This window comes from Stegostoma tigrinum, chromosome 5, assembly GCF_030684315.1.
Source record: "Stegostoma tigrinum isolate sSteTig4 chromosome 5, sSteTig4.hap1, whole genome shotgun sequence".
Lineage (NCBI taxonomy): Eukaryota > Metazoa > Chordata > Chondrichthyes > Orectolobiformes > Stegostomatidae > Stegostoma > Stegostoma tigrinum.
In genome coordinates, this window is record NC_081358.1 from 8,458,955 (window position 1) to 8,486,429 (window position 27,475).

Below are 27,475 nucleotides of genomic sequence, written 5' to 3' on the forward strand. Positions count from 1 at the left end.
GGAAATATAAGTGCCATTGGCTGTTGCTGGCCCCTGGTTATCCAGGTACTCCAGGTACTTTGCTTTCGAAGAAAAGTTGGAATTTTACAAGAAGCAACAAGTGCAACAATATGGAGAGCAAAATGGTTCAACACCAAGCATATTCAATCATGAGAAGAGTATAAACAGATGAACTTACATTATAATTGTGAGCAACTACATTTCTGTGCTTGCTTTACAAATTCAAAATTATGGGTGCAAGTTCAAATCTCAGATTTGGGGTGTCTGTATAATTGGGCTCCTTTGAGCCACTATTTTTTGTTTTCTGCTTGTGGTTTCATTATCATGCTTCACAATATTAACTGAAATAATAAATACTAACAAAATATAATCTGACTGTTCTCAATTTTTCTTTCCAAAATTTGCTATCAGCTCCTTGGAGACGTACGGAGTAAGGTAGAGATATTCTTCTTTCCAAGACTGTTTTCCATGAAGGAATGTATATAGTGCCGTAAGCACCAAAGCTGCCTTTTCTAGAATTGAATTCTTAATTAATTTGTAGTATATTTGTGATGGCATAAATTTTCAAAACTTTTTATTTTTCATTCATTCATTCATGGGATGGGGGTATCACTGGCTAAACCAGCATTTATTGCCCACCCCCAATTCCCTAGAAGGCAGCTTACAGGCAACCACATAAACTTGATCTTGAATGTTAACACAGACTCATACCAAAATCCTTTCATGACTAACTAGTTTGAAGAAAAAAGATGCACTTCCAAAGTGAGCTGAAGCTGAGCATGAGCCTAAAAATGATTTTCTACATTTTTTGTCTTATACTGCTGACTTATTGTTTTAGCTAAGCACATGAATTCTGATCTCCACCAATAGTTTCTACTATGCAGTGCATCAGAGACCAGTATTCTTGGTCTGTCAGGTTCAGTTGCCCAAAGCAGCTTTTAAGTTTTAACCATGTGCTTGTATTTATTATATGAGTATCAAATGACATTTTTCTTCTGTAATAATGCAATTTAATGGTCTTCTCAAATCATTGCACTTCTAGCCTGGCATTCTTCATAATTATATTGAGGAAGTAACTACTTTTTTGAAACTAATAGTTTTGAAAATATTTGGAAGTGCTTCAAGTTTACATCACATATATGGTCACACTTGTATCTGATTAGCCCATATTGATGAAACAACAATAAATTAGAATTTGCCAGATAGTTCGCTGGTAAATACCCTAAGAGCATATTCCTAAGTTTTTTTCGTTGACGGGGAGCCTGATATTATGAGGAGTTTGTAATCTGAAAAACATTTTTAGCAACGTCTGTTAGCCTTGATTAATCTCAGGATGTATTAATTTATAATTATGGGGAAAACTAGTTAATGCATGTCCATCTTAATAACAGAATAATACAGTAGTTAAGCAGTTTTGTGGCACAGTGATACTATTCCTATCTCTGAACCAGAAGGCCCAGGTTCAAGTCCCACCTGCTCCAATACAAGTATAGCAAGTGATTCAGAGGCTAACAGAATGTTATCCTTCATTACAGGAGGAATTGGTCACAAAAATAAATGGTTATGTTTTAGTTGTTGAAGACTTTGGTGGTATCACACCTTGAATGCTGCATAACTTTGGTCTCCTTATTTAAGGACGGATGGAAATGGGCTGGAGGCAGTCCAGAGGAGATTCACTAAGTTAATACCTGGGATGAACAAATTTTCTAATGAGGAAAAGTTGGACTGATTGGGCTTGTTTTCAATGGAATTTAGAAGAGTGAGGGGTAACTAGATTGAAGTGTATCAGATTCTGAATGGTCTTCACAAATGTTATGGCTTTGATCGTCAAGGTCCACAACTCAATACTCACAAGAATGTAAATGATAAATCACATCACCAAGATGACTAATTTCCCTGACTGCTATCTAAGACAAAAGAAACTCTTACCAGGTTTCATCAATAAACAAAAGAAAACTTATTTATTAAAAACAAACTTATCCTTTAACAAATACCTAAATTCTGTAATAACAGCAAGGCAATATAAAATCCTCATTTCAGTAACAAGTCATTTGGTCGTAGGTGTTTGTTTGAGTTAGTTATTCTTATCAGAATCTGAATTTTCTTTGAACTCTCAGAAGTTAAGAAAGAAAAAGAGGGGATGCTCATTTGGTTGCAGGTTTTATAGAGGTCTGTGTTCAGTTTCCACTTCCGCTAATGTGACAAATAGCAGCTTGAAATCCAAAGGCTGCTGCTAGGCAGGTTACTAACTCAGAGGTACCTGATGCCTGGTGCCTGCTGCCTGCTTTTCTCCCAAAAATATCAAGCCCAGCTGCTCCAAAAGTTAGATAATCCTTTGTTACCAATAAGTGAAAACTATACATACCCACCTTTTGACTTTCGAATTGCGTGAAAAAAAACAATAAATATACCTGGAACATATTCTGCAACACAGCAGTGTCCACACTTTCAATGTTATATTCCAATGAAAAATGTAATCTTTACTCAAGGTGGAAATGAAAAAGATATTTACTCCTCTGGGTGAGCTCTGCAATTAGTAGCTCTGTTTAAAAATTAGGGTTGGCCTTTTAGGACAGATGAGAATTTTTTTCTTACAGGATTATGCAACTTTGGAGCTCTCTGCCCCAGTTGGCAATAGAAGTAGGGTCATCGAATATTTTAGATGTGACCAGATTCTTGTGATGTAAGAGAACAAAGACTACTTCTGTTAGTTCAGAATGTGGAATTCAAAACTTAAAGCAGATCAGTCGTGAATTTCATGAATGATGAAGCAGACTAAAAAGGCCCAGTGGCCTATACCTGTTCTTTTTTTCTTGTTCCTTGTTCTCTCTCTTTCATTAATAACTTCAACATACTGTGACCATTTCTAGAGCCTAAGGAACTTTGGATTATCGTAACTGTGCATGGACTATATCTGCACCCAAAACTTTTTAAAACTCCTCGATCAAGGGTATCATTTGGTCCTGGAGATTGATCAGATTTTAGTCTCTAGTGCTTTTACAACATTTTATACTTGCTGATATAAATTACCTTTAAGTTTCTTACTCATTTAAACCCTGAGCCTGTCCTGTCTTTGTTGTATATAATGTGTGTGTTCTGCTGTGAAGACGCACAAAATGTTTTGTCCACCATTTCCTCATTCCCATGATATCTATTTTTACCTCTGCCTCTTAAGGAAACTCCATTTATTTGAGTTAATCTTTGGAAGAAGAGACCTGATCCGAAACGTTAGCTTTGCTGCTCCTCTGATGTTGCCTGGCCTGCTGTGTTCATCCAGCTGTACACCTTGTTAACTTATTTCAGTTGGTCACTCTTTATGTACTTGTAAAAGCTCTTTCAATCTGTTTTTATATTTCTGGTTAATTTGCATATTTTTTTTCCTCTGCTTTTTAGGATTTTTAGGTGGCTCTTTAGTTTCTAAAGCACCTCGAATCTTCAGGTTTACACATTTCTGTGTCACATTTTCAGCTTTTTTTTACGAAATGTAATGTTACCTGAACTTCCTCAGTAATCCAGAACGGATCTATTTTGCTGAGTTTATGTTTTTTTTCAGTAGAATGTATTTTTGTCAAACTTGTGAACTATTTCTTTAAATGTTTCACACAATATTCTTACCACCATACCTTTTATTTGTATTTAGATTCCCAATGAACTTTAACCAACTCTTCCCTTATGCTTATGAATGTGTGTTTAAATTTGAATTTAAGATTTGTGCTTGAGATAAGTATGTTGTTTTGACATTTAATATTGAATTCATTTGTATTTTGATCCATCTTTCCCAAAGGATCTTTCATTGTGAAATTGAGAAGAAACTCTGCATAGTTGCACAATAGGTTAATCCCTAATTGGTTCCACAGTATACTGCTGTAAGAAACTATCAGAAAAAACATTCTGGATATCAATTTTCCATATCATGTTTGTCTATTTGATTCAAACCATATGAAGATTAAAATCTTCAATTTTTACATTGCCTTTGTTACATGCGCCAATTATTTCTTGTGTAATTCTCTGTCGAGCAGTGTAACCACTTCTGGGTGACTTATAAATTATTCCTACTGGTACTTCAGCCTTTCTCACCCCCAGTCTCCACCCATACTGATTCTCCTTTGTGATTTCTGAATATGTGATTATTCTGACTTGTGAATATCCTTTCTCACTGCTGACCTGTCATCTTTGACTATTGGGGTTACTCGTCCTTTTGAAATATTTTCTCCCCTTGAATATTTCTTTTTAACCTTGGTCCTCTCATAATCATATCACTATAATTGAACCATTAATCTTGATTCGTGCCACTAGTTTGTCTATGTTATTGTAAATGCTTTGCACATTTAGATAAAGTTTTGAATTAACTTTTTAAATGCAAAGATTTAGTATAGAAAGCTTATCTAATTTCAGTGCTGTATCTTTTGATAAAACTATACTAGCTTGCAGACATTTATTTTGTGGACTATCCAATCAAGTGAATTTATTGTCACAGAGGACAAAGCAATTGTAAAGAGCGAAGATCTAAATAATTATTGTTTTCACGTCACTTTTGTAAAATGAAAAATAGAATTAATTCTCAATCATTCATTTCTTTGTTGGAATCTTAATATAAGAATAGTGAAGATGCATAATAAGCCCTGTTCTGTTACAGAAAAAGCCAGCAAGGAGAAGGTATGAATCATACGGCATATATTCTGATGATGATGCCAACAGCGATGCATCCAGTGTCTGCTCTGAGCGTTCGTACAGTTCTCGAAATGGCAGCATCCCTACATATATGCGACAGACTGAAGATGTAGCTGAGGTCCTTAATCGCTGTGCAAGCACCAATTTTTCAGAAAGGAAAGAGGGTCTGCTGGGCTTGCAAAACTTGCTGAAAAACCAACGGACATTGAGGTAGACAAATTAATAAGTTTACATTACGTTTTTAAATTGTGTAGTATTATTAGCTAATCAAATTATTATTCTCTTCAACAGTCGTGTCGAATTGAAAAGGTTGTGTGAAATCTTCACAAGGATGTTTGCGGATCCTCACAGCAAGGTATGCTGGGGTAATTTTGCTTAAAACCTTTTTAAATTAGCTCATCGATATTAACAGAATCTTTGGAATTTCAAACAGTTGTAGTTTTGTTTTCTTTCTATTAATTTTAAAATAGAATTGCAACTGATGAATGTAGTTTAATATGCTTAGTGTTTTTTTCATGGCAGTTGTTTATCCTCCGTTGATGCATTACCACCGACCAGCTACATTGTATGTTCATGCCATTACTGAGCACCATGATTCCATGCTCATTCCTTCACAAACTATCATCTCCAGAGAGTGTCTAGCTAATAGACCACAAGCTATTAAACAGCTACAATTAATGGGTTTTCTAACACAATTTGCATTAAAAACGTAAACATTGTTCTTCACGTTTAAATTGATCATATTATGTAGATAAAGTATTTCTAAAGTAATAGGCTTTAAGCACTGAATATTGCAAAATATAACATTCAACCTCTCCATATAAGTTTGACAGAAATAATTGTAAGGATAATGAGGTTTAAATATTGGTGGAATCCTCAATTTTAATGTTTATCAGCATCAAGGCTGAATTATGTGAACAAATCAATATCAATTTGAAGAATTTTAGACAATTTAATATTTAAAATTATAATTAAAATACCAGACCAGAAATTTTATATGAATTATTTTGGATACCTACATTTATTATATTAATAAATACCTACTATTTATTTAAATAAGTTTATAAACTTATTCAAATATCATTGGTTGTCCTAGTTTAATTGCCTTTCCTCGTTTAGATCAACTACGCATTCTAAGTAGAATTTAACAGAATAAGTAATATTCTTTGTCTTTTCATTGCATGATAATTAGAAAGGGAAATTCATTGAACTTCTAACTCCCATTGATCTCTTAAAACATACTATGTTCAGAACATCAACAAATCAAACATAACTGAATAAAAAACAGCAGATGTATATTTTTCACCAGAAGCCATTTTACATAGTATTGACACTCCAACTGGGCTACTATAGTGATAAAGACTAATTATTGTAGTCCTCTGTACATCTATCATCTCACATCATTGCTGCATTCCAGTACCCTCTATCTTTTGTAGGAACAAAGCAAATTGACAAAGAAAATGAGAAAATGTGTAGTTCATTTAAAAGATTTGAACATACTGACATCGGTAATTTGCTTATGTTATTTGAGTTGCTGTGTTACTCCTTGCTCATGAGCCATGGCTCAGTGGTAGTAATCCTACCTCCTGAGTCAGAAGATTGTAGTTTCAGATCCCATTCCAGACAGTTAATTTTATTTAGACCTATAACAATGCAATGTTGAGGGAGCGCTGTACGTTTGGATTATGCTGAAACGGATGTCTCATGCATCTGTCCTCTTAAATTGATTTAAAAGATGCACAATTTAGCAAATTACAGGAAAATTCTTTCCTCCCTTCCTTGCAAATATTTATCTCTTAGCCTACTTCAGTGTAATAGGTTAACAGGTCATTAAGTCATTGCTAGAACATTGGATGTGGAATTTTTCTGCGATGTAACCAACTGTGTATCAGTGACTATTATCTCAGAAAGGATCAAATAGGCTGTAAAGTGCTTTGTGTAATCCCAGGGCCATGGAAGACTCAGTGCCATTTCTTTGTCCCATTTTCTTCTTTTGGCAGATGGACACTATCCAAAGTTAAGTTGAACTGCAAAAAGTCATTCTTCCTTATTTGTCAAAGTTAATAATCATGTGTTTTACTCTGTGTGGCCATTCACGTGTAACTAGATGCCCAAGACATTCAGATTTCAACACACATGTGTTTTTCCTAACCTCCACCTTGTGAATTTCTACTTTGGCTTTCTCTCAGATTATTTTTAAATACAATGCAGCAATTTGACAAGTGGTCAAAAAAGAATACTCGTACATTGAGATCGAATTGACTCCAGCATTGAGTAGCCAATCTTTACAAGAACATGTGCTGTCAATGTGATTTGAGAGGTGCAGGTTATTGGGTCACGAAAAACTGGACCTTTCCACTGACATTAATTTGATTTTCATGTGGATATTATGTTCACATCATTGACTAAAAGTAATATCTGATGAAGCTATTTGTAATTCTAGATAAGGAATGCTATATAACTGGAGTGAAATTTTAGCTACACTTTTGAGCACCAACTGTGCGATTCCCCAACCTGCTGGCTAAAGAGAAACAAATGCTTTTGCTGATGAATTTTAACTCGCTTTTTTCAGAAAAAATTGTAGTGTTCTAATCTTGCCTTATTGAGCGTGTACATCCCTTGCACCATAGAAATTTTTTTTAACTTACTGAAAGGGAGAATATCCTCACATCTGAAAATTAGTTTGGCTTTGATTTGTTTGGTCACGATTTCATTCATTCCAAAGCTTACACAGGATGTGAGGCATCTAAATGTTCAGTAACTGCTTGTCTTTCATTGAATATCAAATCAGAAGAAACCTACTGCATCCACACTACAGCCGTGGAGTGGCTTCATATGCTATCTGACTCTGCATAGATCATCTTTCTTCATTGATTTCTTCACTGTAAATATTTCATGTCTGAGCATTTTACTCAGATTGGAAAATAGTTGTGGCAGTGATCTGACATGGTGTTGGTAAATAATTGTTTTCAACATCAAATGAGGACCAGCTTCATGTGATCCAGTTTCCACAAGGACATTTTTTCCTGTCTCCAACAGATGTGATTGTAGCTGTTTACCTGAGACAAATAAAGGATGAACTTTGTTCTTGCCTTCTTTCCTTGCAAATCCCAAAAATTTGACCCCATGAGGAAAATAATTATTAGAAGTGAATGTCACAAATGTGCTGACTTCTTACTGAACATAATTCTCAGCTTTCGGCACACTTTCCTATCTGCAGTTTTGATAAATAAAAGAGGTGACAACTACCTGGAGGACTCAACATTGAGTTCTCCAATTTCAAATAACCCTGCCACCCATCCCCTGCCTCCCCTCCCAGCCCCACCTTCTCCCTTCCATTCCACCTTCTGACTCTCCCTTCCAGCCACCAACCAGATTCATCCGCCCCAGCGTCCAACGAGGTTGTACCTACTACCAGTGTCCATCTATTTCACCTCCTCTCCCCCCCCCCCCCCCCCCATCCCAGTTTATCTGCAGCCCTACCAATACCCACATCCAGTACTGAAGAAGGAGAGTACCCGAAATGTTGACTGCTCCTTTGCTCCAGATGCTGCCTGGCCAGCTATGTTCTTCCAGTCTCTTGTTTGTCTACCTTGGACAACTAACTCCTGATTTCTGGTTTGAGATCTTCATTTTATCTTTTCTCTTGGTTTCATTATTCACAATATGGTATATGGTATTCACAACTTTGTTATTTGCTGGCAAAGGACTAGGAGTCTTCACAGTGCCAGAAGATTATCACATTCAAGAACTAACCTAATCCTTTGAAAGAAAGATACCCAGTCTACAAACCTAATGGGAGAAGGCTTCAGCAACACTTCTAAAGTTCCTTTTGCAGGTTCTTAAGTTACTCAAATTTAAGATGGTAGTGAAGTAGAGGCCTCTGAGCTTGAGGCTGGCCCGCTCCATCTGCTCTTCTTTTCATTGCTTTCTTTTTTTCTCTTTTCCCTCCTTTTTGTTATCTTTTATTTTCCCTGTCTCTTGGTGAAGAGCTCGGTCGTGGCGACAGTGGTAGCAAGTGGGCTCAGCAGCGTGGACTCATAGCAGCAGCATCTGGCAGCTTCTGCACCTTCGAGGCGGTCATAGCACTCATGGTTGCTGCTATGGAGGAGAGTTTGGGTTCCCAGCAGCATCTGCATCCAATGCAGATTCATAGAGGGAGCAGTGAAATGAAGTTTGGGCCAGTGCAGTACCCGGTGGCATCGGTGATGCCTGCATTGGTGAGATCCAGCGAGGACTCATAGTGGCAAAACTGTTGATGGAGGTGACATGGTGACTTTCGTTCCCGTGGCATCAGTGTGGTGAAGTACACACATGCCTGGCCACCAGGTTCATGGCCCATAGTGGAGCACTTAACAAAAAGGACTGTAGAGTTGGATATTTCCTTTATTCCTTCATTTTTTTGCCTTTATATTCTGTGTTTTAGTTTATTTTTCTGTTACTTGGATAGTACTGGGGGGGTGGTGACCTGTCCAGGGATGTTAACAACACCAGCGGAACGGTGGAACCACAGCAGACTCTGTATTACAGCAGGGTGGTTCACAGTGCAGAAGAGCAATAATAATAAGGGACTGTATAGTCAGTGGCTCAGATGGGTCTTTCTATGGCCGCAAAAGGGACTCCAGGACCTTGTGTTGTCTCCCTGCGACCAGGGTTAAGGATGCCTCTGAGAAGAACAGAACATTCTCAAAAGAGAGTGTGAGCATTCAGATGTCGTGGTACACACTTTTCTGATGAAGGGTCTAGGCCCGAAACGTCAGCTTTTCTGTTCCTAAGATGAATGTATGTGGTCTGATTAGTAAGTTTGCAGACAACACAAGTATTGGAGAAGCTGTGGATAGTGAGGAGATTTGCCAGAGGATACAGTGGGGGTAATGATAGGCTAGAGACGTGAGCAGAGAGATTAGAAATTGAATTTATTTCAGACAAATGTGAGGAATTGTATTTTGGAGGGTCTAATGCAGGAGGGAATCATACAGTAAATGACGGAAGTCGTACAAGTACAGGTATTTCTCCTATAACACAATAGTTACATTCTTGTGTGGCCTCACACTATAGAAAATCGCACACAGTTCCAGTCGTCACGCCAGGATGTGCTATCTTTGGAGAATATGTAGAAAAGGTTTACCATGATGTTGCCTGGTTTGGAAGGTATTAGCTGTGAGGAGAGATTAGACAAACTTAATGCCGCCTAGGGAGATAGCAGCAGATGCAATAGCAGCATTTAAGAAGTATCTTGACGGATACATGAATAGGCAGGGAATGGCGGGAGACAGACCACATGGAAGGAAAAGGTTTTTACTTTTAAAAAGACATCATGTATTGGCACAGGCTTGGTGGGTTGAAGGGCCTGTTCGTGTTTTGTACTGTTCTTTGACATGTGAGGACTTCACTGGATCTATAAATGCATGAATTGCTGGAATATTGCATTGCTCAGCAGAAGAATGGTAAGTTTCAACATGAGCCATTCTGACATTGTGCGCCAGATAGAAGAATCAAAAATTATTTGAATACAGGTTTTTATGTGAATGTGAAACTATCCACATACTCTTTAGTGCTACATGTTGCGTACAAGGGTGGAACTTATACGTCATGGCAACAGGGCATTTGACCCAACTAGTCTATGCCCATTTTTACATCCGATTCTGGCCTATTTCCATCTTTCCTCACCCAAATCTATCACTCCTTCCTCACATGTTTGCCTAGCTTTCCCTTAAACGTATCCATATTATTCACCTTAGCTTTTCCCTGCTGCGCATTCTCGCCACTCTTGAGGTAAAGAAATTGCTCCTGAATTCTCAACTGGATTTCTTGATGACTATTTTACATCAATTGCCTCTACCACTGCTATTCCCTACAAATCGAAACTTTTTTTTTATTCACTCATCTCTGATAGAGAAAAATAAACATAGTGCCATGTTGCTATAAAAGAAGTGGATATCCAGAGGATAGAAAGGAATAAAAGAGAGTAGAAGCGGAAGTGGTCACAAGTTCACTTATTAAAGGGCTATGTTGCTTTCTAATTATGACCGCCCTCCACATTCCATAATTACTTCCTTGCCATTACATTAAAAGTCATAACAGAGTAGGTGGGAAATCATTTGGAAGGGGAGAGGATACAGCTAAAGATTATGGTTTGCAGAGGAATTAATGACAGAGAAAATGACAGTATGGAGATCTTAAGAAAATCTAATGAGTCAGGGCTGAAGAACATGACCAAAAGCAGGGTTGTCAAAAGATTGTTTCCTGTGTCGCACATTCAAAAGCAGCAAAGTGTAGATTCTAAAATTCTGAAAAAAAAACTTGCTGAGATGTTGTTTTGTATTTTGTTTTTATTTCAATGAAATCCATTGATGCTTGTCTTGGAGGATTGTGCAGGAGTGAGGATTTTAGATTCTGTGTGCATTGAATCCAGTTCTAGGACGGAAAGAAGCTGTTTACAAGGTATTAATATCACTGAGTACTGATGTGCTTGTTGGAAGGATAAGTGGAAAAAATGACATTGAGCCAAATTGGAACAGAGCAGAATGAGTTGTAGCTAATGATTAATTAGAGAAGTAGAACAAAGTATCTAAATTATACTTATGTGGAAGTAACAAGTATCAAAAGATAATCCTCTATTTTTGATTTTCTGGATTAATTTGGCTAGTGTAAGTGGCATATCTGGTACGTGGGATGGGAATTAATAGAAGTCTGATTGTTATACAATCATATGAAAGAGCCACAGAAGTAGGGTATTCATGCCTTTGAGCCTGCTCTTCCATTAGTGAGATCATGACTCATCTGTTTGTGTTTCAAACGTACATTCCCAGCTACATTCCTATCTGGGGAGGTAGTGATCTCATGGTATTGTCGCTGGACTGTTAATCCAGCGACACAGGTAATACTCTGGGGATAATAAAATGTGAGGCTGGATGAACACAGCAGGCCAAGCAGCATCTCAGGAGCACAAAAGCTGACGTTTCGGGCCTAGACCCTTCATCAGAGAGGGGGATGGGGGGAGGGAACTGGAATAAATAGGGAGAGAGGGGGAGGCGGACCGAAGATGGAGAGTAAAGAAGATAGGTGGAGAAGGTGTGGGTGGGGAGGTAGGGAGGGGATAGGTCAGTCCAGGGAAGACGGACAGGTCAAGGAGGTGGGATGAGGTTAGTAGGTAGCTGGGGGTGCGGCTTGGGGTGGGAGGAAGGGATGGGTGAGAGGAAGAACCGGTTAGGGAGGCAGAGACAGGTTGGACTGGTTTTGGGATGCAGTGGGTGGGGGGGAAGAGCTGGGCTGGTTGTGTGGTGCAGTGGGGGGAGGGGATGAACTGGGCTGGTTTAGGGATGCAGTGGGGGAAGGGGAGATTTTGAAACTGGTGAAGTCCACATTGATACCATATGGCTGCAGGGTTCCCAGGCAGCCATATGGTATCAATGTGGACTTCACCAGTTTCAAAATCTCCCCTTCCCCCACTGCATCCCTAAACCAGCCCAGTTCATCCCCTCCCCCCACTGCACCACACAACCAGCCCAGCTCTTCCCCCCCACCCACTGCATCCCAAAACCAGTCCAACCTGTCTCTGCCTCCCTAACCGGTTCTTCCTCTCACCCATCCCTTCCTCCCACCCCAAGCCGCACCCCCAGCTACCTACTAACCTCATCCCACCTCCTTGACCTGTCTGTCTTCCCTGGACTGACCTATCCCCTCCCTACCTCCCCACCCACACCTTCTCCACCTATCTTCTTTACTCTCCATCTTCGGTCCGCCTCCCCCTCTCTCCCTATTTATTCCAGTTCCCTCCCCCCATCCCCCTCTCTGATGAAGGGTCTAGGCCCGAAACGTCAGCTTTTGTGCTCCTGAGATGCTGCTTGGCCTGCTGTGTTCATCCAGCCTCACATTTTATTATCTTGGAATCTCCAGCATCTGCAGTTCCCATTATCTCTAATACTCTGGGGACCTGGGTTTGAGTCCCAAAATGGCAGATGCAGGTATTTGAATTGAATAAAAATCTGGAATTAAGAATCCATGAATCCATTGCCAATTAAAGGGAAAAACCTATCTCATTCACTGATATCCTTTAGGGAAGGAAACTGCCATCCTTACCAGGTCTGGCCAACATGCGACCTCAGACCCACAGCAATGTGGTTGACTCTTAACCGCCCTCTGGGATAGACAATAAATGCTGGCCTAGCCAGTGATGCCCTCATCTCTTAAATGAATAAAAAAAAGCCTGAGGTCTTGGAAATCTACCTTTCAATTCCCTTGCCTAATTTCTGCCTTAAATATATTAAATAGGTTCTATTTCCACCACATTCTGGGACACAGGTCTCTGAGAGAAAATCTCTGCTCATCTTTGTCCCAAAAGGATGACCCCTACTTTTAAAGCAGTGGCTTCTAGTTCTGTACTCATCAAAACAGGAAACATTCTTTCCATGTCTTGTTAAGACCTCATACACTTCAATTAAATCAGCCCTCACTCTTTTAAACTCCACTCGAAACAAGGCCAGCTTGTTCAACCTATCCTCATGAATACAGTAAGCCTCCTATGAACTGCATCCAACATATTTACATCTTTCCTTAAATGAGAAACTGAAACTGCACACAGTATACAAGTTTTGCTCTTACCAGTGTCCTGTATTACTGAAACATAACATTCTTACTTTTATGTTCAGTTCCTATTGTATAGAAAGGTTGTATCCCATTAGCCTTCTGGATTACTTGCTGTACCCCTGTCTACTAACTTGTTGTGATACATGCACCTCAGGTTTCCACACTTGTGCTCCATTTAAGTATACTTTGATAACTTTAGCAGGAAGAATGAAAAAACAATTTCACATTTTCCCATATTAAATTCCATTTACCAGATTTTTGTCCCCTCACACAAACTATCTATCTAATTCTATACGTCTTCTTTATAAGAACATAAGAACTAAGAGCAGGAGTAGGTCATCTGGCCTCTCGAGCCTGCCCCGCCATTTGGTAAGATCATGACTGATCTTTTTGAGACTCAGCTCCACTTACCACCGCGCGCACCCCCCCCCCCCTTGCCTTAAAAACATTCAGCGAGGTAGCTTCAACTGCTTCACTGGGCAGGGAATTCCATAGATTCACAACCCTTTGAGTGAAGAAGTTCCTCCTGACCTCCGTTCTACGTCCGCTTCACTTTATTTTGAGACGATGCCCTCTAGCCCTAGTTTCACCTGCTAGCAGAAACAACCTCCCTGCCTCCACCTTATCTATTGCCTTCATAATCTTATATGCTTCTATAAGATCTCCCCTCATTCTTCTGAATTCCAGTGAGTATAATCCCAATCTACTCGGTCTGCCCTCATAAACCAACCCTCTCAACACTGGAATCCACCGAGTGAATCTCCTCTGCACCCCTTCCAGTGCTAGTATATCTTTTCTCAAGTAAGGAGATCAAAACTGCACACAGTACTCCAGGTGTGGCCTGGCCAGGACCCTATATAGCTGCAGCATAGCCTACCTGTTTTTAAACTCCATCCCTCTAGCAATGGCAAACAAAATTCCATTTGCCTTTTTAATTAACTGCTGCACCTGCAATCCTATTTTTAGCAATTCATGCACAAGGTCACCCACATCCCTCTGTACAGCAGCATGCTGCAGTTTTTTACCATTTAAAACATAGTCCATTTTGCTCTTATTCCTACCAAAACAGATGACCTCACACTTAACAACATTGTACCCCATCTGCCAGACCTTTGCCCACTCACCTAGACTATCTATATCCCTCTGCAGACTTTCAGTGTCTTTTGCACACTTTGCTCTACCACTCACCTTGGTGTCATCTGCAAATTTTGACACACCACACTTAGTCCCCAATTCCAAATCATCTTTGTAAATTGTAAGCAATTGCGGTCCTAACACTGATCCCTGAGGCACACCACTAGCCACTGACTGCCAACCAGAAAAACACCCATTTACCCCTACTCTTTGCTTTCCACTGGTCAACCAATCCTCTCTCCGTGCCAAGATATTACCTGTAATACTGTGCAACTTTATCTTATGTAGCAGCCTTTGATGTGGCACCTTGTCAAATGTCTTCTAGAAATCCAGGTACACCACATCCACAGGTTCCCCATTGTGCACCATGCAAGTAATGTCCTCAAAGAATTCCACCAAATTAGTTAAACATGACCTACCCTTCATGAACCCATGCTGGGTGTTTCTGATGGGACAGTTTATATCCAGATGTCTTGCTATTTCTTCCTTAATGATAGATTCAAACATTTTCCCCACTACTGAAGTTAAGCTAACTGGCCTTACTTTCTTACCTTTCTTTGTGTTATCCATGAATTTAACTGCCATGCCTTTGCTAATCTCTTCTAAGTCATTAATGTAAATCATTAAAAGAGAAAGCTCCAACATAAATCCCTTCAGGGCTCCCCGTGTCACATCCTGCCAATCAGACAAAGACCCGTTTATGCATACCTTCTGTTTACTGCTAGTCACCCAATCTTTTATGGGACTTGAACCCAAGCCTCCTGGCTTAGAGTTAGGGGCACTACCATCTTGCCAAAAGAGCCCTTTATGAGCCCTTATGGGTTTTGAGCTTAAATGTTGCTTTGGTCCACACTTAGTGCAACATACCCTCTTGGTGAAGATATATCAAGTTTATCTATTCAGACATATTGCAGCACATGACTGGAGCATGTAGGACTTGAAACAGGGTCTTCTGGTCCACTGGTAGGAACACTACCACTGCACCACAAGAGCTTCACCATAAGTCCAAGAGAGGTTGACTTTCTTCTTCTGCTGCTAGTTGAGGCCGTTTAAGTGGTCAGTTGATGACCACATTAGGTCCTTATCACATGTATGCTAACATTGTTGCAGCTAGAGCTGAGAAGAAAAAGTGCCAGGCTACATAATAAATTACTGCTGGTAGGCTGTCCATTTCAGTGGGGCATTGTTCCATCTGCAGTAATTTGAGCATGTCAGGGGAGGTGACCCAAGGCAGGAGTGGCCCCTTAAGTGCCATTCAACCAATCAAATTCCAGCCTCCCCAAACAAAACGCAGCCCCAGACAATTAGCTTGTGCATGCCATCAGTGGTCTCTGGTTTTCAACCCTTTCATCAAATTGAACACTTCCTGACTATTTACTGTGACTAGATCTCTCATGATTTTGAACACTTCTGTGGAATCCCCTCTCAACCTTTTGTAAAAGGAATAAGCCCAGAGTCTCACATCTAACCGTGTAATTTATGTTCCACATCTTCTGAATCATTGTCCACACTCTCTAATGCCTTCACATACTTTGTACGGTGTCGGGAAATGATGACAAAAATTACGAAACCATTTATTTTTAGGTATTAATGTAAAATACAAAACTTACATAATTGATCAATTTGTGTTCATATTTATCTATACTGGATCACTTACCATTTATCATCATTGTTTGAGTCTGGGTTTAGAAATCTTAAGAAAATTTAGAATTAATCTCATGCAAGGTGATTTGAATACAAAGGTAGTAAGGTTATATTTCAGTTTTGCAGATTATTGATGAGACTATATCTGGAGTACTGAGTACAGTATAGGTTTCCTTATTCAAGGAAGAATGTAAGTGTGTTGGAAGCAATTCAGAGAAGAATTACTAAATAAATGCCAGGTATGACCACATGCAGTCGGATATATTGAACAAGCTAGGCATGTATCTGCTGGAGCTTAGAAGAAACTTGATTTGATTGAAGAAATAACTTGGCTGAAATATATAGATGATGAGACTTGGTAGCTTACATTTGTAGAGGATGTTTTGCCTTGAGAGAGAATCTGGAACTAGGGGTCACTGTTTAAAAATACAGCATTATTCATTTAAAACAAGAAACTCTTACTCAAAAGTCTCAGTCTTTGATTCTTTTAAGACTGAGATAGGTTCTTGATGAGCAAGGGAGTGAGGAATTTGGGTGGGAATTTTCAGTCGTTGGATCAGCAGTAATGTTATTGACGGGCGAAGTGGCCTAGTCCTGCTCCTTATTCATATATTCCAGGTGTGATCAAATATCTGCCTCCAAATGTCAAATTTAATCTGTTCTTTACTACTCATTTTTGAATCAGTGCTTACACTCAGCCTGTGTTTCTGAGATATTTTGTTTAAAGCAGCACTTTTGAAAGCAGCTTGCCACAATTAAACTGTTTTGAATTCTGGATATTGTACAGACTTAACAGTATCTTTCCACATTTGCAACTTTGTTTCAAACTCACATTTACAATGATGACTGATTGAGAGTACATTGGTATTGAAACAACTGAGCACTGCTTCTAAAAGAAAATGAATGCATTGCAAAGAAAATAAATTGTCCTGAAATTTTAAGTGAGTCAGCAAGATAAACATCATTGCAGTTATTCTAAATCAAAAAGTGAATTATCTTTTGACTTTACAACTTTCAGCAGTGTTGTGCCATTTTAAATTGACTTTTTTGAATAAACTCTGCTGTTCTCACCGGAGTATTCAGGTGGTTTCGACCAATGTTAAATAACCAACAGGTTACTATCAATTAATTGGAACATTATTTATCTCTTCCTTCTTCTCATGAATTCCTCCTGAATTTCCTGCTCTTTCTTGCCTTAAAGAGTAAAATCGTGTTTCTTTCAGTATCCCAACAGCCTTTGATTTAACTCTGAAATGCCGATTGGAAAAGTGAACTCAGCTATATCGACAAAACTTAGGTGCATATCCAACCATTTACACATTTTTTGTCTGGGCTAACTGAACAGTAATTCATTTGGAAATATTGTTGATGATTTTGTTTTTTCTCTGTTCTTCATGCACTGGCATTGAGGGCATTATGGTGAGCCATTGCTATTCCTCCTCAGATATTCCTCCTGCGTCCACTGTATCTGTTGTGGCCCCCTGTACATTGGGGAAACCAAGTGGAGGCTTGGGGACTGCTTTGCAGGACACCTCCCTAGGTTCGCAACAAACAACTGCAACTCCCAGTCGCAAACCATTTCACCTCCCACTCCCATTCCTGCGATGACATGTCCATCCTGGGCCTCCTGCAGTGCCACAACGATGCCACCCGAAGGTTGCAGGAACAGCAACTCATATTCCACTTGGGAATCCTGCAGCCCGGGCATCAATGTGGATTTCGCAAGATTCAAAATCTCCCCTCCCCCTACCATATCCCAAAACCAGCCCAGCTTGTCCCCACCTCCCTAACTTGTTCTTCCACTCACCTATTCTCTCCTCCCACCTCAAGCCGCACCTCCATTTCCTTCCTACTAACCTCATCCCACCCCCTTGACCTGTCCGTCCTCCCCGGATTGACCTACCCCCTCCCTACCTCCCCACCTACACTGACCTCTACTGGCTCCATCCCCACTTCTTTAACTTGTCTGTCTCCTCTCCACCTACCTTCTCCTCTATCCATCTTCGATTTGCCTCCCCCTCTCTCCCTATTTATTTCAGAACCCTCTCCCCCTCTCCCTTTTCTGATGAAGGGTCTAGGCTCGAAACATCAGCTTTTGTGCTCCTAAGATGCTGCTTGGCCAACTGTATTCATCCAGCTCTACACTTTGTTGTCTCGGATTCTCCAGCAACTCCAGTTCCCATTTATCTCTGATACAGCTTTATTAAGATAATTACTCAATTATTTCAGTCCTATTGAATGCCTGGATACTTGCTTAGACTGAAAGTCCCTCTTTCCCAGTAATACAGAATCAATATTTTGCAGCATATAGAGTGTACTGGAATGAAAAAGCAAGTTGATTAGTGTGTCTTTGGATAGAAATAACAAATTCAGTCTCTTGTTTCAGTATTGATGTTTATTCGTATGTTGGGGTTAGTGGTGGAGGATAAGATTTTGTGCAGCTGGTACACCTTTTAACAAATAAAAAGGAAGGGCCATGTGAACGACAACACCAGTTCTCCAATATCTTACCCTTTCTTGCTACTTCCTTTAATATCCTGTCTTACCATAAAACCGTATTAATATAGCTATAGAAATTGGAATATCTCTGGTTTATCTCATCTCAGTGATGCTAATTAATAATAAATTAAAGCTAGAATAAAAAGATAAGAGAGTTCTGTTGGTATTTGTTGAAAAATCTGTACTGCGATTGGTACAGCTTGTACAGGGACTCTCATTGTGGCTTCTTGATAATTTACCAGAAGTTATATTTGATTGTAAAGATGCAAAGAGATTCTATTCTCTCTCTCTTATTTTTCAGAAGGTGTGAAAACTATTTCAGGTTTCCTTGTGGATAAATCCCATTAATATCAAATGAACAGTTTAAATGGTGATTCACTTGCTAGTGATGCTGGCGGCAGCCACGCAGTATCGATACTTATTTGTTGGAGAATGTGTGTTTTTTTTATATCATAGTATCATATCTTTGTGGAGAAAAAGCAATTACAAATTTTGATAAGCTAAAATATTATCAATGTAAAGTGAAATAGTGGTTCACTGTGAACTTGTTTTACTGTGGATTTGAATGTCAACAATAGCAAACAACATTTTAACAAAATCTAAATGTGATTGAACAAATTCAATAGGTTTTTATTTAAATTCCACTTAGTAAAACCATTTATTGTTCCCACAACATTGGCCCACTTAAGTTAGGATTTTCAGGGTGTAACTATCCCCATTTCACCTATTAATACAGGTCTGCACATGGGCAATCTACATTAGTTGTCTTTCCCCAGTTTTAATGGAAAAGATAGGAAGAGAAGCTTTGCCTGATGTTTCAAACATTTGTGTGTCAAGTCTAAAGTGCTCCAATGTAGCTCAGCAGCCAGTTGTCCAAAGTAATCATTCTGCCCATACTTGGGCCTTCCTAACAATGTCTTGGCTAAAATTAATAAGTTACGTAGATGTCATAGCATGTGATAGCATCTAATGTGCTCAATACTTAACTATGTTAAGATTTAAGCATAACTTTAGACTTTGACATTGATGGGCTTGATTACTGAGACCCAGTGGAAGTAAGAAAAAGAAAATACAACTAAATATTTCACCTTTAAGTAGGAAAATTTTTCAAAACTGCTCCAAGTGTTAAGAGAAGAATACAGATCCGAACGAAGAGCTTTTCAGGATGAATGGCCGAAAGCTTGGGTGAGACGCTGCAAGCCAGAGAGATTCTGGGAGAAATTTTCATTGTAAGGAAATATAAGATGTGGCTATCAATGAAAGGGCAAAAAGAGGAAGTCGTACACAGAAGGCAGAGGTCAAAGCATTGTTTGGGGAGTTTGGAGTAAACAAGGGGTGAAGAGATTTCATAATTAGTAACTGCAGTACAACTGGGTCCTGCATCAACCTTGTATATTTCAATGTGATAAGAAAATTATTAAATATGCTTTTTTCCTCATAGGTATTCTTATTGATGGCAACTAATTAGTCTGTTTATCTTTTTTTTGCATGCAAACCCTTGTGTTGGAACTCTCAATAGAGAGTAAGTGTGTTCAGTATTTGTTGGAGTCTAACCTTTGCATGACAGAAATTAACTTTTGCACCCTACTGACCATAATTTCTGCCATCCAAGGAGCTTGAGTATTTTATTCAACGTTTGCTGCGTAAATATGAAGTAGTAGCTAATTTTATTCTGAAATTGTGTGCACTATGATCAACTAATAGACTGACATTGCTTGTCAAGTGCTTTGCCTACATTGTCTTTTTATTATAATGCTTGGTACAGCATTAGAGCGCTTCCTATTTAACTAAATATTAACACACGCTTGGATTGGAGAAATTACACAAAAGTCTTGGGATCAAAAAAGGGTCAATCTCTGTCCTACCCTCCACAAAGCATGTTTAATCTTTTCGCTTTTGTGTGCATTTTCAGACATTTTGAAGCTAATTGTAAGCCACACATTTTAAGCAAGTGCTTTAGGGCTTCAGACAACTAGCTTTTTTTTTAACAGATCGCCCAATTGTACATTTTAATTATTTGTGTACTGATTATACACTGACAGATTGTTTATGTTTGCTGTCAATTTCAAACTTTATGAAATGAGTACACCAAATGTGACTGAACTCATTTGTTCAACATTAGCTATTTCATGGGATTGTTGCAATGGGAACCTGTTATGTATTCATTCGTGGAAGTTATCTAACTGTGAAATTATACATTAGAATGTATTTAACCATAAAATCCATATTGTCATACAGACAGTAACATCTTTTGGTAAGCTTATCTTTATTGTTTTCTTTAAAATTGGAAAGGGTCTTATAATTTTTTTTAAAGTTGATAGAATTGACAAATGAAAGTGCTGAACTAAGTTACTGTACCTTCATCTCTGCAAGTAAATTCCTGATAGTTTTGAAAAGCTACTGTGTTTAGAAAGCTCACTGCTGTTTTTAGGAATTCAATGATAGATATTTTCCATTCACCCCTTGTTTGATTAATTCTCAAGCAAAACACTCAATGCAGAACAGATAATTTTATTAAAAGAACATGTGCTTACAAGAGCCCAGTAACTTATGTTGGCATTCTTCAAATCCCTTTCCAAAAAATATAAAAATACCTATATAAATTAATAAAAAACTAGTGTTCAAAATTGATGCAGCAATTTTTTTTTGAAACACTAATAGAAGGCAGGACTACAACAGTGGCACACAGGTTTTTTAAAAGAGTCAGAATCCTGAGAAAGACCTCCTGTGATTTGTGAGTGGAAAAGAGGCAGAATCTTTCCCTTTCTCCTACCTTCCTTATCTTATAGTGAGCATTTTTTCTTTGAAATTAATTTTCAGTTTTTGATGGTTTCTACTTAGCCCTGTTTTGAAAGTAGTCATTGTGCTCAATATGTACAGTAATATTGCCTTTATAAAGTGTTTTAGATGTCTGACTGTAAACAACCTGAGACAAGGTTAGGGAGATTTTTTGCTGTAAACAAGGATCATACTGAATAAATGCAAAGCAATTATTAGTAATGGCATCAATAGTTTGACCCATACAAAGCCCTCACATCTGCTCCAATTCGGTTTTCAACGAACTGAAACATCTTCTCCACACCCATTCCATCCAGGCCTCTGAATATTCTGTAAGTTTCAATGAGGCCCCCCTTCAATCTTCTAAAACTCCTTCAAGTTATCCTGAAAAAATCCATTCTGCTTTTGTTTAATTAATCCATCCTTCAGGTGACTGCTAATTTTGTCCTAGATGTTGATTTTTAAAATGTTTCCCACCACCATGGTTAAATTGATGTGTAATAGCTATATCCTGATATCATTTTGTGAACAAGACTGTAAGATTTGTAATTCAGCAGTTCTCTTGCTCTACCCACATATCTAAGTACAATTGAGCCTGTGCCTCAACAATTGTCGTCTTTACTTCTTTCAGTACATTTAAATTCATCTAACGGTGATACAGTCAGCCTTTCTAAAGCCTCCTAATTTTAGTCCACCCAGTGTCTTACTTGTCTCTTACTTCTGTAAGACGTTGGTAAAGTCCTTTCTTTGGTAAGAAGGATGTGCAATATCAATCTACTACCTCAACCATGCTCTTTGTCTTCATGCATGAGTCTCCATTTTAGTTGCTAATCAGAAGAACATAAGAAATAGGAGCAGAAATCAGTTCTTCTGCCTCTCTAGCCTTCTCTGCCATTTGTTAAGGTAATGACTGTTTCGATTGTGGCTCAACTACATTTTCCTGCATGCATTCTATAATCTTTGACTCTTTTCAAGATTCATAATGGTTCCTGAAATATGTTCAGTGACCCAGCATCTATTGCTTCCTGGGTTGGACAATTCCACAGATTAACAACCCTCTGGTAGAAGGAAATGCTTGCTCATCTATGAGTTAAACAGATAACTTTATTCTAAAACTGTGTCCATTCATTCTAGATTGTCCACAGGACTAGAGAACTGATTTCATCATCTTTTCCTTTAAGCTATCTCAAAACGTTATATATTTCAATGAGTCATTTCTGATTCTTAACTCCAACAGGAATAAGCCTAACCATTCTTCATAACACAATCTCCTCATCCCAGGAATTAATCTAGTGAACCCTCTCTGAACTGTCTCCAATGCTAGGAAATTTCTTCTTCTTTACTCAATTACCCAAGGCTGGATTTGAACCCAGACCCCTGGTGCTGTGAGGCAGCAGTGCTAACCACTGAGCCATGGTGCTGTTGTTGTCCTAGCCCCCTATCCCACACGCCAGGGCTTGTCACCACATAGCCTGCCATTACATGCTACCTATTGTTAGTCATTAACCGTCCCCATTTACAGCTATTCATCCTCCTAGCCAGATTGTTATTAACTCCTCTGTCTATTCAACTGCTCTTCTCTCTCTTTGGGCTCTATCCTTTATCTGTCATTTACTCCCAGCCCCATCCCCATCCCCCTCCCTGCCCCATCCCCATCCCCCTCCCTGCCCCATCCCCATCCCCCTCCTATCTTCTGCATATAAACCAACATTTTCTAGCTAACATCAATTTTGAGGAAAGATCACTGGAGCGGAAACATTAACTCTGATTTTTTTCTTCACAGATGCTGCCAGACCTGCTGAGTTTTTCCAGCAACTTCTCTTTTTGATTCTGATGTATAGCATCCGCTGTTCTTTTGGTTTTTATTTAAAATGAACTGGTTGTCTTATGAGGATAGGTTCGACAAAGGGATGTGTTCACTGGAGTAACTTGATTCAAGTACATAAAACCCTGAATGATCTTGGCATGGTGGACATGGATGTTTAATCTTAGAAAGAGTCCAGAACTAGGGAGAACTGTTGTAAAATTAGGTAATACAGTTTTAGGACAGAGATGACAAATCTTTATTCTGAGAGGATGGCATGATTTTGGACCGTTCTGCCTCACTGTCATCGAATATTTTTAAGGCAAAGATAAATTCCTCTGAGCCTGGGGAATGAAGGTTATTGGATGTATTTGGGAATGTGGAATTTGAAAATTTAAATTCGATTACACAAACAGAATAGCCAAAATCTTATTAAGTGGTAGAGAAAGCTCAAAGAGTCAAAAGAACTCATGTAAGCCACTCTTTGGATTCTTTGAAGACTATAAGATGCAGACAACCAAGGGACTTGGTAGCTTTTAGTCCCGTCAGTTTTCCTTGTTTTTTCTTCTAGTGAATCTTCTCCTTTTGCTCCTTGATTTTTACACAATTCTTTGGACGTTTTTGTGCCCTTAACCGTGAAGCTAGATACAAAATGATGGTTCAGAGCTTCTATCATTGACTCCTTTTCCCCAATGTTTACTTTTGTCACTGTCTTTCTTCATAGATATTTGGAAAAGCTCTTACTGACCATTTTTATCCATCTTGGTATCTTTTTCTGATATTGTTATTTACTTAGTGGGGCATGGGCATCTATAGCTGAGCTAGCATTTATTGTCCGTCCATAGGCGCCATTGAGAAGGTGAGCTGCCTTCTTGCTACATTCCATGTCCTGTACCACTTTTTAGTTACATTTGCTAGCTTTTAACATTTTTCCAATCTGTTGGGTTATGATTGATTTTCAGTGTTGTCTGTCTTTTCTTTCAATTTGTCACCAACCTTAATTTCTTTACGCTACAGATGGTCCATCCTTCTTGCAGAGGATTAATTTCTCAAAAGAGTATATGTTTGTTTAGAATTATGGAATACCTCTGAAATCTCTGTCACTGCTTCTCTGCCATTTTATCCTTTAATCTATTCTCCCAGTCCACTGTAGTCAATTCTATCTCATATCTTTGGTATTGTCCTTATTAAAGTGTAAGTCACGAGCTTCAGGCCTACCTTTCTCATCCTGAAACTGAACATGAAGCTCTATCTCATTAAATTCACTCTTCATGAGAGGATTCATTAATAGAGATCATTTGTTGCTCCTGTTTTAATACCAAGTTTGAAATAACCTGTTTCTTTGTTAGATTTTGGGGTTTTGTTTAACTTTGATTGTAATACCTACATCAATGTAAACGGAGAGCCAATTTAAAACTCATAGTCCTAACTAATTACACAATCCATTGTAGGTACAAACGTGTTTTCACAAGTTTTACTGAGTTTATTAAGTTTATCATAATAAGTACTAATAACAAATAATACCTAAAAATTGCTTGGTTTTCAGTCTATCCTCTTCAGATTGCTACCTCATTCCACCGGTTGACTGAGTATAGGTCTCTTGTCATCTGTCAACTGAAATTCTTCTGTCTTTGGCCATCCTTCTTATGCACCAAACCACTAAAAACAAGACCTTGTTGAGCCTTGCTGCCCTTTAACACCTGTATATTGTTAGAGGCATCCTCGCCATATTAATTCATTAACAGTGCTTGAATGGTACAGTCAGTTAAAAACAAAGCACTGTGAATGTTGAAAATCTGAAACAAAAGCTGAAGTTGCTGAGAAAACTCAGGTCTGACTGCAGAGAATGGAGAGAAAGCAGAGGCAGCATTTTAGGTCCAATGACCCTTCTTCAGAACCGAAGACCCTAGAGGCATGGAGTGTAAAAGCAAAGGAGTGATGCAACACCTCCGTAGTTCATGGTCAGACCACATTTGGAGTATTGTGTTCAGTTCTGAGCACCTTATTTAAGGAAGAATGTTAAAGCTCTGGAGAGAGTGCAAAAGAGATTTACTCGAATGATGTGAGGAATTACAAAAGGTTAAAGAAATTGTGTTTCTTGGAGCAGAGAAGATTAAGGACGCTTATTATAAATCAAATTATGAACACGTTAGTATTCTGATATTCTGTTTCCATTAGTTGGTATGTCAATAACTCGGACTCATAATTTCAAGATTGTCAGCAAGAGAGTTGGGAGTGAGATATGGAGAAACGTCTTTACTCAGAGATTTGTTAGGATTTGAAGTGTTCTGTCTGGGTGGCTGGTGAGGCAGATTCCATACAAAGTTTTAAAGAGAGGGATATATATTTGAAATGATGAATTTAGAGGTTTGGAGAATGATTCTAAGAAGGGTAACCCTTTCGAGAACCAGTACATGCACGAGTCAAATGGTCTCCTTCTGTACAAGAAAATTCTATGATTCTATCCAGTAGATAGTAGATTTCCCCTGTTATGGTTATTCGTCCTGAAATGACAGGCTATGCGTGAATCAAGCCTGACTGCTTCTATGTAACAAGTTTTAATGTATTTTGTTTCTTTATAAATTGTTCTTAATTAATCTGTAAAAGCCTCACAAAGTGATCTTCCACGAGAACAAGCTTAACTTCCTGTAGAGGGGCAGTACTGATGTTTTCACTATTCGGTAGCTATGATAGGGGGCTGCCAATGTTCAACTGGGGTGGATAAGGTCAGAAATCACACCAGTAGGTTTATTTGAAAGCACAAGCTTGCAGACCCTCACTCCTCCTTCAGGTGTTAAGCTCTGAAAGCTACTGTTTCCAAATAAACCAGTTGGACTATAACTGGTGTCGTGTGATTTCTGACCTTCACTATTTGGCTAATTAACTTAAAACAGTATCTCAACAAGCTGCCACCACATTAGAGATGTTTCCAGCATTTCATAACCTTTTTGGTCTCAGGTTTTGTTTATTGTAATGCAAAATGTAAGCCAGCTGTTATCTACTTCTTTGGCACTTTTATAGTTCTGACGGCCTTAGCATTTTACTGTAATTTGTGGTATCTTAGCTATATCAGTACCTGATTCACATCACCAGACTCAATCGTGTGTACCTCATGCAGAAAACTGCTTCCTCTTTTCTCACCATTTATTTTGATTAATTAACTTACTTTAAAGTATTTTAATATTCCTGATGATTGTTTATTCTGCTTTTTATTTGTTTGATCTGTTGTGAAACACAGTAGAAGTAGAACAATATTCAGGCCTTGGGGGCAACTAAATATGATTGTTACAATTGAGGAATTACACAATCAAGAATATAGCCGCAGGGTATTTTGAAAGTGGCACTCTACAGTGTTCTACTTTGGTGCCATTTGATAAATTTTAAGCCACTACAATATTAATATCTTCCGATCAGCACTGGTACTCAGTGAAAATTTCTGAATTTAAAGTTGAGAATGTTTCTCAATTCCTTCTAAATGTACTAAAATATTAAACGGCTGATTCCTCAACATCATCAGTATTTAGTCAGCATTTGATCAGTCTTCCTTATTTCATTGAACTAGAGTATAGCTTCATTGTTGTCTTTGATGGTTCTGAACCAGAATCCAAACATGTCCATGTCTTCTGAGCTGAGATACTGATCACCATTCTCTATCATGTGCCTTATTACCGGAACTCCTGCCTATTCGCCGGATTTTGCCTCAGATGATAGTTTCCTGAATATTGATATTGTTTCTTTTGAGGCTTGTTTGTTAGTGAATCTAAGCCTTTCTTTATTTCTTAACATTGTAAGTCAGAGAGACTGTTTTGCAAACTTGCAAGTAATGCCTAATTGCAACTTGAGACAAGCAAACTAAGTCCAATATCATGCCATGTGTTCCTTTTATAAGCAAAGCTGCCAGCCTGAATGCCGTGTTGAACCCTTGAGCTGTCAAAAGTTAATGTGTAAATATTTCATATGTTTTCATATCAGGCTGTTCAGAGATGTTTTTGCACACCTCTGGAGCAGGTAGGACTTGAACCTGGGCTCAGCAATAGGGACACTACCACTGCACGTCAAGAGTCCTCCATGTAAATATTTAGTTCTTGTATTGAATGCAACTGGACATGTTAAATGAATTGCTTGTATTTAGACACATTACACATCATTATGAGATACTTAGACAAACAGCATTTAGCTAATTCAATTCCAGTGTAATTCAATTCCAGTGATTCACTTCTCCCATTGCTACATCCATATTTTTGACATTTATTCAAGGGTTTTCACCAGTGCCATTCTACTTTGAGGGACTTTCCAAATATAGCCTTTGTACTCCTCCACAACATGATATCCTAAATCCTGTGGATGTTGGCTTGG

General features: G+C 38.7%; 1 protein-coding gene across 36 annotated transcripts in view; it reads left to right on the plus strand.

Annotated features, from left to right (window-relative positions):
• Nucleotides 1-27,475, plus strand: part of clasp2 (cytoplasmic linker associated protein 2) — a 380,999-nt gene that overhangs the window by 265,716 nt on the left and 87,808 nt on the right. For 26 of the 36 annotated variants that reach the window (XM_048530161.2, XM_059645804.1, XM_048530163.2 and 23 more), the window contains 3 exons: nucleotides 412-435; nucleotides 4,637-4,881; nucleotides 4,963-5,026. In XM_048530161.2, coding sequence (XP_048386118.1) covers nucleotides 412-435; nucleotides 4,637-4,881; nucleotides 4,963-5,026 — 333 coding nt within the window. The remainder of the gene's footprint in view (nucleotides 1-411; nucleotides 436-4,636; nucleotides 4,882-4,962; nucleotides 5,027-27,475) is intronic. The other 10 variants (XM_059645795.1, XM_048530175.2, XM_059645798.1 and 7 more) reach the window with 1 other exon arrangement.